At 49.5% G+C, this 14,619-nt stretch overlaps 1 protein-coding gene across 9 annotated transcripts in view; it reads right to left on the bottom strand.

Annotated features, from left to right (window-relative positions):
• The window catches only part of Cka (Connector of kinase to AP-1), a 106,517-nt gene that overhangs the window by 7,869 nt on the left and 84,029 nt on the right, over window positions 1-14,619 (bottom strand). For 3 of the 9 annotated variants that reach the window (XM_089556974.1, XM_089556975.1, XM_089556978.1), the window contains 8 exons: window positions 12,966-13,301; window positions 11,686-11,864; window positions 7,638-7,696; window positions 6,731-6,847; window positions 5,602-5,649; window positions 3,903-4,024; window positions 1,587-1,757; window positions 97-237 (listed from right to left, as the gene is read on the bottom strand). In XM_089556974.1, the coding sequence (XP_089413100.1) occupies window positions 97-237; window positions 1,587-1,757; window positions 3,903-4,024; window positions 5,602-5,649; window positions 6,731-6,847; window positions 7,638-7,696; window positions 11,686-11,864; window positions 12,966-13,301 (1,173 nt within the window). The remainder of the gene's footprint in view (window positions 1-96; window positions 238-1,586; window positions 1,758-3,902; window positions 4,025-5,601; window positions 5,650-6,730; window positions 6,848-7,637; window positions 7,697-11,685; window positions 11,865-12,965; window positions 13,302-14,619) is intronic. The other 6 variants (XM_089556976.1, XM_089556977.1, XM_089556979.1 and 3 more) reach the window with 3 other exon arrangements.

Below are 14,619 nucleotides of genomic sequence, written 5' to 3'. Positions count from 1 at the left end.
CACGCCTCACTTTCACATCGTTTGCATACGCAGCAGGGCTTTCCCGTCGTTTCCCGGTGCGATGACAGCTGCACTAACCACCGAGTGACCACCCACCTGGGTTCTGGTCGCTGTCGAGCCGCACCACCTGCTTGCCCGTCTCCAGGTCCATGATGACCGAGCGCGACGTCGTGTAGGCCACCGCCATCTGGTTGGCATCGGAGCGGACAAAGTCCACCGACGTCGGGATGCCGTCAGCTGCACGAAGTGCCAGCGGCCAAAACATCACAAACAAGATAGGAGAAGCAGAAGGAGGGAACAGCCGAGTTGTAAAACAGACAAATTCTGGGGTCAAACTCGCACAGATGCTGCAGCGACAAAAAAACCAACCCACTCAAGCGCAAACGTCAAAATCTGCACTGCCCCAGCATTACAGCTTACTCTTGATTATTAGAACCTGAAGGGGACCGAAAATCTGTTCGAATTATGGCAAAAATCGCGAAGACACGAACCTCATGGGGTCGCCAAAAAAATTCCTATCACCTAAAACAAACAAAACGACAGGATTCATTTACGGCTGCACAGCCACAGCTCACTAAGCACGGTGCGTACAGCGCAACAGGCGATAGTGACACTGGCGATGATATATGAGCCGCGCTTAGTGCTCACAGGTACGGTCGCGGCTTGAGTGTTCGTATGAACCGTAGTGGCGCAGGAGACTGTACAGAACATCAAATTCTGCCCACTGCAGATTACACACTCCCACCAGAGAATTTTGCAAATTCATACGATCCCGAAATTTGCATCAATCGTGTTGGTATCGAGATTCTACTGTCGCTAGAGTTCGAACCAAGGGGACCAAAGCTTCAGTTAGAGTAAACGAGCAATTAAAATGAGGTGAGTTAAAGGAAAGTCCACTGCATCGCTCCTTTACAGTCGAAAGGTTAACCACGACTGCACACATCCGAAGAAACGCCACATGAACCACAACCAGTAAAACCCAAGTGCTCGCACTGTTACAGGCGGGCAGCGTTGGCTCAGGCTACGGCTATGCACCCTTAAAAACAGCGTCCTTCCGATCAGAACAGCCATTCAGGAACACCTACTACACTCCGCAGAAGAAGCCACCGATTTGAAACATGGCCTCTCTTCATAAACAGCAGAAAACAGAACCCAATTCTTTCCCTTTTCAAACAGTACCCTGACAATATGTGTAAATTAAGGCATATTTCTAAAGCAACTGCCAACTTTCAACGTAAATACAATCAAATTTACTATGCATGTATAGTTACACGAAGCTTCGAATAGATGGCACCAGCTGCTCCAGCGACAGAATAAAGTTACTGCAGGGCGGGGAAAACAATGGGCAAGACGCACAGTCGTGCAGCCGAACTATTTGACGGGATGACAATTATGGACCCTCCGTAATACGGACACTCCGTAATACGGACACTCCCATGTAGCCTACCCCTCTATTGCCAAGACAAACTGCCACAGAGCAGAACCGCCATCAATTCTTCACCACATTAGGGCAGAAAAGAAGAGCCGATGCCAGCTACAGTGCAGAGCATCACATGGCCTCCCCCTTTCCCGGCAAATGCACTCACCGGGGTCTGGGGCCGTGTAGGTGTGCAGCAGGGGCACCTTGCTGTGCGGGGACCAGAGCCGGACGGTGCCATCGCCCGAGCACGACAGCAGCTGCAGCTTGGTTGCATGCATCGACAGGCCCCACACCGCGTCTGTGTGGCCCCACAGGGTGCCCGACAGGACGCCCGGCTCTGCGAATGTGAGACAGACGGAGAGTAAAAAAATGAAAACTCTCGATTGACTGCTGCTCCTGCTGCAATGCAAAGTTGGACACTGAACAGTGTTAGCTTGAATGAACCAACCAGTGAAATCTGGGAACCCCAGCAATTGCAAAAGCGGCCGAAAAACTTGCCGACAGTACATTACATGTCAGCGACTACATGCGCTACTCCTTCGTGCCACAGTTCAGTGCCGGTCTCAAGATTTCTTCACTGCTTTCTCTTCAGTCTCAATGACCTGTGCCACCACCTTTCCACATTCGTAGCAACTCTTTTTAGCCAGTGCATGATGTCGCGCGCTTTGCCTTGATGGCCCAAGGTCCCTGAGAAGCTGGCTTTTTTTCTCGCATCTCACGAGCCTGGTGCATGAGCTCGCTGTAGGTATCCCAATGTACTATGGCAGAAGGATTTTCACTATGCAGTGAAACTTCATTATTTCAGACCTCAAAAGACCAGGGAAAATGTCCGAATAGTGCAGTCGCAAACACGCAATAACAGCAGACTTCTCTACGCGTTGAGTGCAAGTGTGGTGAATACCTTAGTATGGTTTTGTAACAGAGTTTTTCACCATTTTTCACACGACTCCTCAAAATAAAGCATTGCAAGGTGCTCCTGCACCTGCTTAAAAGAGAAATGCCTCTGCTAACACCCAGCGATATCATTGGCAAGATTGTGCACGCACCAGCTGTGAAATTTAGCCCTTATCAGCCACTGTCGGATGGCTCACACAAGGGAGTCGCCCTCAGATCTCATAATCTTCGCGCACAGTGGCACTTTCCTTTTCCCGCCAAGACCAAGGAGATGGAGACAAGCAGCCCGCCAATCATGATTAGCCAAATTCGGCTCGCACCCATCCCCTTTTTGAGTAAGCACTCCAAAAATTTGGAAAAAAAAAAAAGAAGATTAGGGAAGAAGAATGATACATAAAAAAAATGTCACAGAAAAGAAGAGGAAGAGAATTAATAAAAGTTAATAGAAAGCAAAGAAAATAACTGCAAAGGGTGCTTGACTCCAAACTCCCCCAGTCAAGGCTCGAAGGACCCCACTAGCGAAGGCAGATTGTAATCACTGGGCAACTCCCGCTGCAGCCCGACCACAGTGTGGGGACACTTCAATGCCACCCAACCCCCAAGTCCGAACCAATCTATGCATCACTGATGGTGCAACTACAGAGGCACTTCTTTTCCCAAGATTAAAAGGCAGCAAGGACAAGCCAAACCCCATGGCAAATCACAGGGATGTGTGCAAAGAAAAAAAAAACGAATGCACTGCTATCTATGTTCAAGAAGCCAATACTACAACATGCAAAATGTGGTTAATTTTCAATTTCCTGAACAAGCCAAGTGTTAATTTGCTGTCAAAGTTTACAGACCACTTTGAGCTGGGCAAGCACGAGGACCACAACCAGCAACGAATGATAACACCTTTGAAAAGCCATCTTTCAAATCTTTTCACATAGGAATTAAACATTTTTTTATAGGGTTAATGGGGGGTTTAATGTCCCAAAGCAACTCAGGCTATGAGGAATGCCGCAGTGAAGGGCTCTGGAAATTTCGATGTGCACCCACACTGTACAGCACAAGGGGGGGGTGAATGAAATGTGAAAAGGCCCAGACGGTACTACTACTGTCCGAGTAAAGAACCCTGGCAGCAATAAAAATTACCCCGTAGAGTAAAACCTCGTTAATTGTGAAGACTCAATAAGTAAAACCCATAATTCCGCGAAAATGCTAAAGATCTCCATTTTTGGTGGAATTCCGGAAAACTAGGAACCTCAGCCACGAGGGACATCATACTGGAGGGCTCCGGATTAACTAAACCACCCAACATTCGTTAACGTGCACAAACAACACAGAGTACACGGGAATTTCTTCACAATTCGCCTCGATCAAAATGCGCCTACCACGACCAGAAACCGACCCAGTGACCTAGAGCTAAGCAGCTGAATGCCACAGCCAATGAGACACCACAGTGGGTTTGCCACAGGGTGGGTCACACTGTTTAGCTTTGGGCAATCTTCTCTAAGCATGTAATTGGTCTTTTATCACCGTCTCCCAGCCAATGCTATCGAGACTGAGGTGCACCATAATTCCTCGCCACGCCACGGCTGGCACGCACCAAAGGAGTCGTAGGGGTCGATCGCCGAGCTGGGCACGTTCCAGCAGCGGATGGTGTGGTCCAGGCCGCCGCTGAAGCACTGCTCCCCCGTCGCACCCATCGCCAGGCACAGCACGGGGCCCCTGTACAGACGGCGCTCACGATTGGACAGTGGTCAAACCTCATCAAAAGGGACAGACAAGGGGAGGGGGGGGCACGTGCATCTTCAGGACATGATGCGTTAAAGTAATGGTATTCGATACTTCTATGAGGCATTATATATTCTGCCTGACACAGGCAAAAAGCTTGTCTCACATTAAACTGTCTACCAAGCCCTGTTGACTATTTGTGTGGAGCTTAGTAGAAGTGGGACAATTTGAAAGTTTGAAGCACATTGCGCGGGGCGCAGCCCAGTGATTCAGCCTTCTTTTAACATTCCTGCAAGACACTGATCTTGACTCTATTGTCTATTGTCTCCTATTGTCTCTACGGTCTATTGTCTCCTGTGATATAATGTGTGCGTAGATGGTGCCTTCTGGAGTGGTCTATGTTATTCTGTGAGTGAATGTGTGCACGGATGGTGGCTCCGCAATGGACTGTGTTCTACTGCGACTGAATGTGTGTATAGATGGTGACTTCTGGAGTGGATTATGCTGTGCTGTGAGTGAATGTGTGCATAGACGGTGACTGCGGGAGTGGCCTATATTCTATTACAAGTGACTGTGTGCATAGCGGGGCAGATCTGACCGGTTTTAGGACATTATTAACATATAAGTGACGCTACGGTGGAGCAACTGCCGGCAGAATAAGCAAGGCTAATTCCACCTGTAGCATACAACAACTCAACTCAACTCAGGCAACAGCTTGCCATTTAGACAAAAGATGAATGTGGGCAGCACTCCTTCGAGCATTGATTTTAACATACCACACAGCAAGGGTAAAATAACTGTGCTACATCCTTCAGTTACCAGCATGCATGGCCGAGTTATTGACCACGTGACACATACACATCATCATCATATCAGCCTGACTACGCCCACTGCAGGGCAAAAAGGTCTCTCCCATGTCTCTCCAACTAACCCTGTCCTTTGCCAGCTGCGGCCACTGTATCCCCGCAAACTTCTTAATCTCATCCACCCACCTAACTTTTTGCCGCCCCCTGCTATAGGCTTCCCTTCTCTTGGAATGCCATCCGCAACCCTTAAAAGAGAGCACAAAGGAGTGCTGACTGTTTCGACAAGCAAAGCACTACAGACGCTACGAAGAGTGTGGTTCGTACAAAAGTTACAGCTGAGTTTTCTAAAAACATTGCGAGCATGTGGCAATAGAGCAGGCACGACCAGCAAGCATGACAAAAACAAGGCATCCACAGTGTGTTGACAAACACAGCAAAAATTCATTCCGCTACAGAGAATCTGCCTAGAGCTGTCCAACCTAATGCGGCATTTTCCAATCACTTTAAAAGGCTCACCCTCGCATATACTGTACCCTAATGGTAGTGATTAACAGCACCAGGCCTATGCCATATGCATATTAATTACGCATGCAGCATGAAACAAGTACCTGCTGTTTTTGAACACTGTTAGAAGTGCAATTTGATCAGAACAGGCTATTACTTCCTAATTTGCACGATGTGCATGGAAACTTGTTCTACTTCACAGCTACAAGCAAAGCGAAACACTCCAGAAAACTCAAGTGACAAATTCAAAGAGACACTCACGAATGCGCCCGGAATGTGTAGACTGGTTCCACGTCAAGGGCTGCCGTCCTGTGCACAAAAAAAACGAACAGCGTCACGTGCGCATGTTAACTATGTTAACAACTTCGTCAACTAAGTGCATGACTAAAGACAAAATATATATGTCACTGGGAAGCCGCTTGCATGTTACTAGCCAAAACAACCAGGAATCAAAGAAGACAACAGCAAAGCAATTCATCACAAAGCTTACCACCTCAAAGCTATAAGAAAGCCTTGCAAAAGAAAAAAAAAGGCTCTGGAACTCATTAGGCATCAGGAAGATGAACTTTAAAGTGCACTGAGATCTTCACTCTCACAGTTATGTCGCAAAGGGGACAGGCAGAAATGTCGGTCCATATTTTATCGGTAGCAATAGTGACAGCTGGACCTGAGCCAATCTGAAAGTGTCAGTTGCAAGCTGAGTCACAATGCCAGGCAGATTGTGCGCGGAGAACAGTGGCAAATGGGCCGCCTCATACACGTTTGGTGTTCCCTAAACTTGTGCGCATGGTTGATGGGATGAAAGAACCGAGATTTTTGCCAGCAGGCAGACTCGGAAGGGTTTCAATGGACTTAACAGACGATGAAATGCTATGGGCTGCTATAAGTGACAAGGAGGCTTCCGACGGCAACGAATGATGACTTTGCTGGCCAGACAGGGAAAGGCAGTTAGAAGGTGGCGTTGGTTACTTCACTGTGACATTAGAGCAGTTGGAATAAAGGCTGGTTGTTCCAAGTCAGAGGATTCATATTTTTCATCGAAATATGAAAAACTGGTGCAAGTTACAATCAAAGGCACTGCACTTTTTTTCTAACCATGAAAAATAGGTGCGTATTACAACTGATGGGGCTTTGGAATCTAGTAAATAAAGTATGGTTCTGTTTAAAAGGGGCCAGCGACGTGCAAACTCATAAACCAGTTGCAAACAACTGTCTCTATTCAAGTAGAAAAATACTGCATATGCTTGCTTGCATTTCAATTTGGCCCAACAGTATGCCAATGCGCATGAACTAGGTGTGATTTGGATGCAAAATGCGCGTCAACTGGAGGTGAAATGTGTAAACGGTGTGAACTCAACAGCAGATTCGGGATAAAAGCGCGCCAACTCACTTCTTAGCAGGCACCGTCTTCTGCAGGTTCCAAAGCTTCAACGTGTGGTCCTCTGAGGCCGTGATGAGCACAGACTCGACCGGATGGAACGCCAATGCACGGACACCGTCGAAGTGGCTGGGGCAGGTGGACAGAAAGGCCACGGTAAGCGGGTGCAAGGTTGGAAAGCAAGTTTGCTTTTATGCTATAAGCATAGTGAAAAATCGCGAGCTTTGCTAACAATGGGCCATATGGAACACCTAACACCATGTGGCACACCATTTGGCACACAGTGTGGCACATGGTGTGGGACACGGTGTGGCACAGAGTGTGGGACACAGTGTGGCACAGGGTGTGGCACAGAGTGTGGCACAGGGTGTGGCACAGAGTGTGGCACACGGTGTGGGACACAGTGTGGCACACGGTGTGGGACACAGTGTGGGACACAGTGTGGCACACGGTGTGGGACAGTGTGGCACAGAGTGTGGCACACCGTTTGGCACACCATGAGCTAGTAAGCAGTTTCACCCGTCATATGCAGAAGCTGGGAAAACAAGTAATCCAGTTTCACGCTCAATTCACTGCATGCCCCTTCCACCTCGGACTACCACTAGGGTTTCTAGCCTGCTCCAAAACAATGAAACAATGAACCCACAGACCAGTCTATCTACACCCAAAACCATGCCTAATGACATAAAAACAAGGCTCCCTAAATTTTGAAGGTGTGAAAATGTGAACTGTTAACTCTTGGTTTCCTCAGTGACAACTTCTCCCAAGTAAAACTACCCTAGTAAAGTTCTCCCAATGAACTGCAGAGGAGTTGTGTCAATACACAGCACGACTTTGCAAAGAACCAAAGCTCTGAACAAACTTTCTTACACAGGCCTGCCTACTCCACAACTGCTAAAAAGAAAAGAAAGCAACCCACCTCCTGAGGGTGTACTTTGCATTCCATGTTTTCCTAAACGACTCCTTTGTGGCTGAAATCTGCAACAGCAAGGGGGACAACGACCATGCAACAGGTGGTAGCTGGACGCATCTGCCACCGCCTCCCGAGCAAGAAATTGGCACACAGGACTGTGCCATTCACAATTCACACACACACACACACATATGCAAAAAAAAGGGAAACGAAGAGAGAAAAGAAAAAAATGAAGAGCGGAGGCAAGGCACAAGAGAAACACTGTGGCAAGGCTGAGGCAATCATGGATGCCAACAAACTTTGGCTAGCTTCTATGGCAACTAGTGTAACCTGGATGTTGTGGCAGGCATGCCTTAATACAAGTTTCACCAACAACTTGAAGCCAGCTTAGCAAAGACCCAAAGGCTACGGTTTTCAACCTACAGCTTAAATTTCAAAGTACAAAGACAACTGAAAATATTCCATGCTTAATACTAAACGAACAGACATGTTTACAGAATCAGGTTGCTCAGATTCAACATATACCGTATTTACTCGCATAATAGGCGCACTTTTTTGCCAGAAAATCCGGCTCAAAGTTCGGGGTGCGCCTATTACGCGGGGTAAAATTTCCGGAAATTTTTCGACTCGCAAAATTGAACACACCGCGTAAACGCACTCGTGTACGGGCCGCACCCCGTTTTCGCGAAGAAAATGTTAAAAAAAAAAAGATCCGTGTAAGGGCTGCACCGAAACTTTCCGCGACACACGCGGGAATAGCCTTCGGAATGCACGCGCCGAGGCCTCCGCGATCGGCTCCGGCTGCGCGCAACGGGCGCTTGATCGCGGAGGCCACACACGTGCACAGGAGCTTTCAGACCCCGCCCACGGAGGGCGCCCAAGGCCAAGCTCATCATCATCATCATCGTTTTCCTCCGCCGCGAGCTTTCGCTATCTATCGCCATCAGCATCTCCAGCTCGTTTTTTTTTCTTGTTGTTGTTGCTGTCAAGTGCCGGGATTTGCGGTAGTGCGATAGTTATCGTGGTTTATGGCTTTGCCGCGGAGCGTTGCTGTTTTAGCTCGACGGGCAAGCACCTTAACAGCTATAGACCAGATTTTTTTACCCTCGCACGCAGGCTGCGGACGCGCGCCTACTCTCGACGCCAGTCGCCATCTGTCGGCGCGCGCGGCCCGAGGGACTGCGGGTCGCGCCGGCGCCGCGCATAGAACGCATGTTTACGTGTTCGCTTCTGCCGTTTTGTGCTCCATCAGCTAACGTATGAGGGTGTGTGCTGTGCGTCACTACTCACATTTGCCCTCTTCCAGACAGTGCTGCGGTTATCTATTGCGCAGTTACTCGTTAACGTGACATCCGAGTGTAGTCGACCAAGTAGTGTACTGACTGGAAACCGGCACTTCTAAGCAGATTTCTGCGCTGTCGTGTCGTTTGTCGTCGCCTTTTACGTGCGATATCATCTATGATAATTTTAGGCATCAGAATGTAGATCTATTGATTTGACTCAGTGGAGTAGTAACTGGATAGGCGAGCTGCAGACTGAAGGTTGTCCCGACGGAGCGCGTGTTTTCGATCACCATGTACGTGTTCGGCACCGTTGCGCTGAGCTTGCTCTTGTTCCCATTAAACACATTTCATGCAGAGGATTGTAAGCACGACCGCTACCGATTTCAGCTGCTTTTTCCGCACGCAGAGGTATCTGGGGAAAGGTTTATCTATATATCTTTCTGCTGTTGGTATCTACCTTAGCTTGGTTTGGTTTATTAAGGTTTTACGTCCCAAAGCGACTCAGGCTATGAGGGACGCCGTAGTGAAGGGCTCCGGAAATTTCGACCACCTGGGGTTCTTTAACGTGCACTGACATCGCACAGTACACGCGCCTCTAGAATTTCGCCTCCTTCGAAATTCGGCCGCCGCGGCCGGGATCGAACCCGCGTCTTTTGGGCCAGAGCAGAGAGCCGTAACCACTGAGCCACCGCAGCGGTGCGGTATCTACATTATTCATAGGAAAATATGCGCGATTTCATTACATTTTCCACACTTAGCCAAACGCCTACGCAACGCTCTCACACGCGGCGAGAGCTCCTGAATAAAATAACGCGACTTCGGACCTCAGAATTAGTGAAAGCTGGATTAGCTGCTCATATCTATTCAAGCTTTTATAAATTAAGCGGAAGTACGTTTTTATGCACCAGGTTGCATAAACCATGACAAAATTTGTTTTCTGTTGGCGCTGCGACTCAGTTGAGCTCACAGCGGTAATTTGTTGATAAACTGGCGCGGCGACAAGAAAGCCGTTTGTGGAAGGGGGGGGCTTTATGGCCGGCAGGAAGTGCATGGGAATTGGAACTGCATACTAGCCGCACACCTAATTCTTGATATTGAATAAAAAGTTTCTTTGCGGTGGAGCACCAAGACGGAATTCGATTAAGCACGAGCGCGTTCTAAGCGCCGGCACAATCAACTTGAATGTCAAACTAAATGTCATTAAAACGCGTCAATGTTATCGCTTTGATAACGTAAATACTTCCTGCAACACAGCCACGCAGCGGAAGTATGCTCGACAATGTTTTTTTAGCGCCCGAAGCGCGGCTATATGCAGGCGCGGCCGCGGAACTGCCGCAGCCCCGCAGTCCCCAACGAAACGCCCGCACCGCGGCGCGCCAGTCGGTGCAAAATGGCCGCGCCCAGGAGAGGCTCAAAAATCTGGTCTATACGGCTGGGAGTTTGCTCTCGAACACGGCAAGCATGCGGCAGGTCGGAAAATACGACGTGGCCGAGAAGTGCGGCAGTTGCGACTGCGGCGTCCCTAAATTTTCGTACGCGACTCCAAGCGCCGAGGTTTTCGTGGGCGGGAACGTTTCCGGCTGGAGATGAAGCTTTCCAAACAGACGTTTAAAGTGAGCATCCCTGAAAACTGCGTGCGGCTGTTCTACGCGATGTCGTTGTACGTGCTGTGGGTCCGCAGCAGCTGCGACAGCAGCAGCACTAGTACGGACTAGTAGTCAGTTCAGCAAAAACTTTGTTAAAATAAAGATTGGGAAGCGGGGGGTGGCGAGGCGTCGGCTTGGCAATCGTGTAAATACAGTACTGATCACAGTGCAGAGTTCGGGGTGCGCCTATTATGCGCGGAAATAAAAAAATCTGATTTTTCGCGCCCTAACTAGGGGTGCGCCTATTATGCGAGTGCGCCTATTACGCGAGTAAATACGGTAATTGTCAACAGAGCAGAATCGCACCATCCGACATACTCACGCGTGCAAAACAAACTATGGGGAGAATGAACCCTGTGCGCAATCAGATTTTGCTTGTGAAGAAGAAAAATTTCCACGGAGAGAGAGAGAGAGAGAGAAAAGGACGGAAAGGCAGGGAGGTTAACCAGGCGATGCCCAGTTGGCTACCCTACACTTGGGGAGGGGAACAAAGGAGAAAAAAGGAAAAAGAGCAGCAATGAAATGAGTTTTCTAAGTGTCCAGCGACCACTATGTCACGGGGACAGAGGGCGCGCACTGAAAACTTAGAAGATTATAGACGGGAATACAACCCCGAGTCCCTTAAGAATCTCAGGAGTGCTTTCACCGCTTTCCTTTGTGAGGAAGGTTGTGTCCAAGGCCCCAGAACGTTGGACTCTGTTAAAGGACGCGAGTCCAAGCGGTACAGAGTAGTAATTACCGATTAGCAATTAGAGAGTAGTGGTACAGAGTTAGCCAATGCTTTGAAGCAGAAGGTTTAGTTTGGTTTATGGGGTTTAACGTCCCAAAGCGACTAAGGCTATGAGAGATGCCGTAGTGAAGGGCTCCGGAAATTTCGACCACCTGGGGTTCTTTAACGTGCACTGACATCGCACAGTACACGGGCCTCTAGAATTTCTCCTCCAAAGAAATTCTAGCCGCCGCGGCCGGGATCGAACCCGCGTCTTTCGGGTCAGCAGCCGAGCACCATAACCGCTGAGCCACCGCGGCGGCTTTGAAGCAGAAGGATGTGCCAAAAAGCAATGAGGGGGCCATTCAGTGCAATTCTCTTCTTTCCCCCCTCATCTTTGTTGATGCTTTACTCACGTCGTAGCTGGACTCTGCCTCGTTGTTGACTGTGAGACCTGCCAGCTCCCCGAGACCCAGTGCGGCGTCGATGTTGTCCTCGTCCACACCTGGCGCCCCCATCAGCGGCCTCCGGGGCCCTGCATCACAGGTGGCACACCACCGCCCTTTGCAGCAAGGCTCCATGCCACAGTAGGCCCCTGGCAACGCAGGGCGAAAAACGGCAGCGAGCTCTGCCACACACTGCAGCCGGACACCGCGAGCTATTCACAGCGTCGACAGACTGACCTCTTCAGTATACCACTCTGAACGAACCAGACCTTTAGCATACTCCCTTTTAAAAGGAGCGTGCTCTCCGTTTTCACTCCCCCATAGGCATATTCGTGTTTAGAGTGTTTGCGCAAGCTGCTCCAGACTTTGCAGACTTGCAAATTTGAGATCAGAGTGCCAAAGCTCGTACACACTGGCTGCTGCACACCTCACGACAATGTAGAAATCAATACACTAGAGGAGGTACACAAAGCCACAGGGTTGGGCGTCAAGACTCCCCATCAGACAGCCTGGCAACTCTCGGGATTTGAGCTCGACAATCACAATGCAAGAGACCCAGCTTCACCATCCATGATGAACAATCATGTGTGGTGTGCCTATCCGTGCAAGTTAATAAGCGTGAGCTTTAGAGTGCTCCGTATCCTCTATGCTCTGCACCACAACAGCAAGGCGAGCCACGTCACTCTGAGCTCGCTGGTTCCTTCAAGCACCTGACACTGTGCCCTTCTTTTACGCAAGAGCTTGCAAATGTTAGGGATGAGACAATTACCGGCAAAGCCAAACCTGTGAGTCACAACAGGACTGAGCTAGTCAGGATACTCTCTACAAAACGGACAAACACTCAAAGTGGCTACAGCGTGCCCTTTCACAAACTTGTTGCAGGTGCACATGTCATGCAACATGTATTATGTGCGGTGTAATGCCCAAAGGCGACACAGTGACTACAAGAGACGCCACAGCAAAAGGCTCTGAATTAATTTTGCCCACCTGGAGTTCTTGCACTACCATCGCATAGCCCACAGGAGTCTTCTGCATTTTGCCTCCATCAAAATGTAGCCGCTGCGGCTGGGGTTTGATCCGGCTACTTTAGGACCAGCAGCTGAACGCGCTGAAGCCACTCAGCAACCACGGCTGGGTAGGTGCACATGTTCCCCCACCCACACCTACTTCTACCATCCCTTCCCAGCATCACCCGCCATGCTTCCAACCCTTTTTCCCCATCACCAGTGGCGACTTGGCGGGAAACGTACCAGCACCGTCGTCGGCCTCCTCCAAAAAGGCGGTGTAACTGGCGAGGCGCGTAGCTATGGGCTGCCGACCCAACTGGCCGTTGAGGACGACGTCCCCCGACGCCAGACCAAAGGTGGCGGCAGCGGAGGAGGGAGAGGAGGTGCAGGAAGACGAGGGGGAGGGGACAGAGGGGGGCGGGGCCGAGGGCGCCACAAAGGCCGGGATGCGAGGAGGCGGGGTGGTCGCAAAGGAGAAGGCGGGCCCCGAGCCGCCCTCGTCAGAGGAGGTAGTGGCCATGCCAGAGCCAGGCGTCGACAGCGAAGCCAGCATCGCTTGCAAGGCAGACCGCTTAGGCCCTATACGAGGTGGTGGTGGTGGCAACCAAGAGAGGGGAGGGGCAGTGCAAGGGAGAAAAAAAACAGGCAAGAAGGGCAAAGCACAAAGTCATGCAGGCTCTCTTGCAAAGAAAAAAAAAAAAATCGCCGGCGAGGACAGGCAAACCAAAGAATGGCATTCAGAGATATACCATGCAGTGTGCACACTAAAATAAAGTGCATTCCTGGTTGTGCGCGTGATCTCGTACGACCACGGAAAGAAAACTCGGCCTCTGCGGATGACCCTGCCACAAGAGTCTAGGAATTAGGATGGTGGTTTTCGACAGCGGCACGGCAGGTTGAAAACCACGGCCCTGCAACTGGCTGTGGCATGCAGCTGCACACTTCTGCCTCCTGTGCAGAGCAATCAAAGCCAAAAGCAGCTTTAGCCACGGCAGATGCAACTGCAGCTATCATCGCATTTTGTGATGGCATGCTCGCCTGCCAGTTTTGAGGCTCCAAAGATCTAGAAGGGGAAAAGCTTCCGTCTTTTGTGGCAGGTATCATCCTCAAAGCCTGCTATTCTTAAGCTATTCTCTGCACGTAATCCACATACACCCTAGCACTTCTTTTTATCAAAGCTGAGGCATAAAAAAAAAAAGAAAGAAAGGCACAGCAGTACAGGTCTCGTAGCAAGCACTACACAAGGGCATTCAGTACACTGAATAACCAATCTCTTACATGCCAATAAATGCACCTCAAAGCTAGCAAAATGCAACGCTTTTCAGCAGGCAAATGGAGCATACCGCTCCATGCGTTACATAAGTAACACGTAAGTAATGTTAACCTAACCTCTGTGACGATTCACGCATACAGGATGTTTCACCAGAGACTAATTTTAAAAGTAGGTTTTTCTAGTTCTCCTCGTTAAAGTATTGTCACCTGTGGCAGGTATCAAAAGATAGCCAGGACATGTGAATGAACTATCTGGTTAACAAAATGCAACAGTAAACTTTCTAGCTATAAGTTTTTATGGAGGTTTAACGTCCCAAAGCGACTCAGGCTATCAGGGACACCGTAGTTAAGGGTGCCGGAAATTTAAAACACCTGAGGTTCTTTAATATGCAATGAGATTGCACAGTACACGGGACTAGAATTTTGCCTCCATCGAAACTCGAATGCCGCGGCCGGGATCGAACCTGCTACTTTCGGGTCAGCAGCCGAGTGCCATAAATACCGAGCCACCGTGGCCGCCTCTCTTAACTATTAGTTAGGCACCTAATTTTTTTAGGTTTACCACTCACCGTCAAGAGTATCACATCAGTCTTATATTTTCGAAGATGCGATTCTTGTCGGCCCT

The sequence above is a fragment of the Amblyomma mixtum genome, chromosome 8, assembly GCF_055824585.1.
Source record: "Amblyomma mixtum isolate Tamu chromosome 8, ASM5582458v1, whole genome shotgun sequence".
NCBI classification, from domain to species: domain Eukaryota; kingdom Metazoa; phylum Arthropoda; class Arachnida; order Ixodida; family Ixodidae; genus Amblyomma; species Amblyomma mixtum.
Note: the sequence above shows the minus strand (reverse complement) of the source record. Positions and strands in the feature narration are given on the sequence as shown.